This window comes from Diabrotica undecimpunctata, chromosome 2 (genome assembly GCF_040954645.1).
Source record: "Diabrotica undecimpunctata isolate CICGRU chromosome 2, icDiaUnde3, whole genome shotgun sequence".
NCBI lineage: Eukaryota > Metazoa > Arthropoda > Insecta > Coleoptera > Chrysomelidae > Diabrotica > Diabrotica undecimpunctata.
This window is the reverse complement of record NC_092804.1, coordinates 62,975,678-62,979,612: the sequence shown is the minus strand read 5'-3', so window position 1 is coordinate 62,979,612 and position 3,935 is coordinate 62,975,678. Positions and strand designations below refer to the sequence as shown.

Genomic DNA, 3,935 nt, shown 5'->3' with positions numbered 1-3,935 from the left:
TCCCACCTTCCTACATTTGGTAGATAAAAAATAAATAAAACCTCGAAGGACCAGCGACCATTAGGTCGCAAAATTGCGGATTAGTAATAATATAGTGGATAGTAAAGTTAAAAGTAGAATAATTAAAATAAGAATTAAGCTAGAAATATTTTTATTGTATTATTTACATGAATCAATAGTAGTATCGGGATTGCCAACAAATCACCCTTTTAATAATAATAAAAACATAAATGTTCATATAAAATGTCCTTAAACCGCACAACTGTTTATATGAATTATTCTTAAAGCTAAATACATGCGATTTATAGAACAAGAAAGTTTATAGTTTGTTGAATATCCGGCAACCCTGTAATTTGTCGGACCGGCATTTATGAAATGTTGGCACATAAACTGTCGATTTTCTTCTTTATGAAAGATTAATTTCAGGTACTTACATATTAGATGCACAGACACTGAATTTACTATAGTTAACTATTTAATAAAATAAGTTACACTTGAAAACTGCTTCTATTTAAGAAGCGTGAGAAGAACTATTACTTGCTTCTATTTGAGAAGCTGAAAAAGTAAGTTTGACTTGCGTGCTTCTATTTGAGAAGTCAAAGACGAAGTGATTTTAAGGGTAGTTGAGTTTGAATATTTTGAATCTGAAGAACTGACATGCGCAGAAGATACAATGCAGCAGAAAGAAGGCATGTCATGCTGATTGAATGTATTAAAATTAGTGAGATATATTAGTGAGAATAACAATTATTATTAAAATTATTCTAGAAGGACAAACTATTGTAGAAAATATAATTAATTTTCTACATACTGGGGGGCGGGGAAAATTTAAAATATATACAATGATCGAAACGACCGTTAAGAAAAGGTTTAATCAGAAATTGGAAGAGGTGCTAATTTTATTATGGGGCGAACATATTCACCTTCTGCTGTTTTTACACGTGCAGCGCGAACTTTACCATCCCTTCCAGTCAATAATTCCAATATTCTACCTAGTGGCCAATTTAAAGGAGGGCGATCTTCAGATTGTATAAGAACTAGCTGATTGATCGCCAAGTTTTGTTGGGGTAGTTGCCATTTAGGTCTATGCTGTAGACGGTGCAAATAATCCACAGACCATTTTCTCCAAAACTCTTGTTGGAGTTTAGAACACACTTTCCAATAAGAAAGTCGATTAGTAGGGGTCCTAGAAAGATCCCTTTCTGGGTAAGAAATAAGGGGAGCTCCCATCAGAAAATGACCAGGAGTAAGAGGCAAGAGATCATTAGGATCGTTAGAAAGGGGATACAAGGGACGACTATTTAATATGGCTTCAATTTGCACTAATAAAGTTGAAAGTTCTTCAAAAGTTAGGCAAGTATTGCCGAGCAATTTGGTTAAATGAAATTTAGCACTCTTTACAGCTGCTTCCCAGAGTCCGCCCCAATGTGGAGACCTGGGAGGGATTAATTTCCAGGTAATTTCAGTGAAAGAAAGAAAATTCTGAATTTCGTGATTATTTTCTTTGGATTTCAGAAATAAAGATAAGTCTCGTAATTGATTACGAGCTCCAATAAAATTGGTGCCATTATCAGAGTAAATTGTTTGAGGATTTCCTCGACGACTAATAAATCGTTTTAATGAAGCAATAAAAGCTTCCGTGGACAAATTGGAGACAAGTTCTATATGGATAGCCTTGGTTACCATACATATAAAAATGGCTATATAAGCCTTAGTGGTAGGGACCTTCCTTAATCTAGAGGAGCGAATCATAATAGGACCAGCAAAATCTATTCCGGTCTTAGAAAATGGACGAGCCTGTTGAACTCGATCCAAAGGCAAAGGGGACATTATCTGTGATGCAAATTGAGCATTAAATCTATGGCAAATAACACACTTTTTAATGATAGTTTTAATTCTTCGTATACCATTTAACGGCCAATATCGAAGACGAAAATTTCCAAGGACATTTTGAGCTCCACTGTGCCCTAAACGCATATGTTCCCGATTAATTAGTAGATCGACAACATGGTCATTTTCAGGGAGTAAAATGGGAAATTTCTGAGAAAAACTGAATTCGGTATATTCAAGTCGACCTCCTACACGGAGTATGCTATTTTCATCAAGGAAGATATTAAGAGGAAGTAATTTGGGAGTTGAAATAGATTTTCCCTCCTGTAATAGTTTAATTTCATTGGAAAAAGAATAAGCTTGAACCTGTTTTATAATAAAATCATGGGCATTCTGAAGCTCTTCTACTGTTAAAGGACTGCCAGAAATGTTTATCTTTTTAAATTTGAGAATCACTTTAAAACTAAAAGCGATTCCTTTTTGCATGCTAGAAAATTTCGAAAATTTTAAAAATATAGATTTCCAGAATTCTTCTGGAGATTCAGTAATGGGAAATGATACTTGCATACATTCAGGTACTTCATTTAGAAGTTCAAAAGAATCAATGGAATCAAAATCATTGGTTTGAGATAAAAAGGGAGGACCATGAAACCAGAATTGACGAACATCAGATGAAAAATTTCCACGCGACAAATGATCAGCGGGATTTAACGGAGATCTGATATGTCGCCATGTGGTATTCCTACTATTATCACGAACAGTAAGGACTCGTTTTTTAACAAAAGGAGATATCTCTAATTCAGACCTTTTAACCCATGTTAAGGCAACTAATGAATCGGACCATAAATTAATGGACTCAATTTTGATAGTATCATGCAAAATTTGTATAATCCGAGAAGATAGGATGGCAAGTAACTCCATAGAGCACAGCTCTAATTTAGGAATTGTAAGTTTGTTCTTTAATGGATTGACTCGGGACTTTGCGGCAATTAATCTTGAAGAGAAAGTATTATCATTATAGCTAACCACAATGTACACACAGGCTCCATAGGCTAGTTGACTAGCATCACAAAAGCCATGTAAGGAAATGGAACATATGGTTTTGTTGTCAATTAAATATCTAGGTATAGACATATTGGAAATGTCAGATAACAAAGAAAGAAACTTTTTCCAACTTTGCAAAATAGAATCATCAAAAATGGGCGTGTCCCAGGATATTTGGGATTGCCATAGTTTTTGCATAATAAGTTTTCCCTGTACGATTAGCGGATTGATCACACCCAGGGGGTCAAACACAGAAGAAATGAAAGATAAAATACTGCGTTTAGTTAAAACAGCAGGTTCTTGTATATTAGTAGTACGAATAAGTAAGAGGTCAGACAGAGGGTTCCATTTTAATCCTAGTATATTACTAGGGGAGCCATTAATATTAAAATCAATTTCGTATGACGAAGTTTGTGATATCGTAGATAAAAATTCAGAAGAGTTGGATTGCCATTTATGAAGCTTAAATCCGTGTTTACCCAAAATAGTATTAAGCTCCGAATGTATTGTTTCTAGAGATGAAAAATCGTTAGTACTTGACAAAATATCGTCCATATAGGTTTGTCTAAGTAGAGCATACCGAGCATTAGGGAAGTTAGGATATCTCTCAGCGATATCCTTTAAGACACGCGTAGCCAAATACGGTGCACAATTTTGCCCAAAACTAAGACTTGAGAGTTGAATACAGGTGAAGGGATCAGAAGAATTTTCTCTCCATAAAAAATTTTGGAAATGACGTTGTGATGGATTTATATCTATAAATCTATACATCATTTGAATATCAGCACAAAGGACAAATTTGAAACAACGGAACCTACATAATATGTCAAAGAGATTGTCCTGTACTTGGTAACCTTTTGAAGTTAGGTCATTTAAGGACACTCCGGTATCAGTACGGGCACTAAAGTCAAAAACTACTCTCACAGGCGTTTTTCGCTGTAATACGGAAACTGTGTTTCCGTATTACAGCTCTGTGGGGGATAAAATATTTAAATTCATTAGTAGGATGATTGTAAAAAGATAAAGGGATTACTTGAGCGTGATTTAAAGTAAGATATTCA

At 34.7% G+C, this 3,935-nt stretch overlaps 1 protein-coding gene across 1 annotated transcript; it reads right to left on the bottom strand.

The window, feature by feature from the left end:
- Positions 1 to 870: 870 nt before the first annotated feature.
- LOC140433704 (uncharacterized) lies at positions 871 to 2,964 on the bottom strand. The gene has a single exon (XM_072521683.1). The coding sequence runs from the start codon at positions 2,962 to 2,964 to the stop codon at positions 871 to 873; it is 2,094 nt and encodes a 697-aa protein (XP_072377784.1).
- Positions 2,965 to 3,935: the final 971 nt, after the last annotated feature.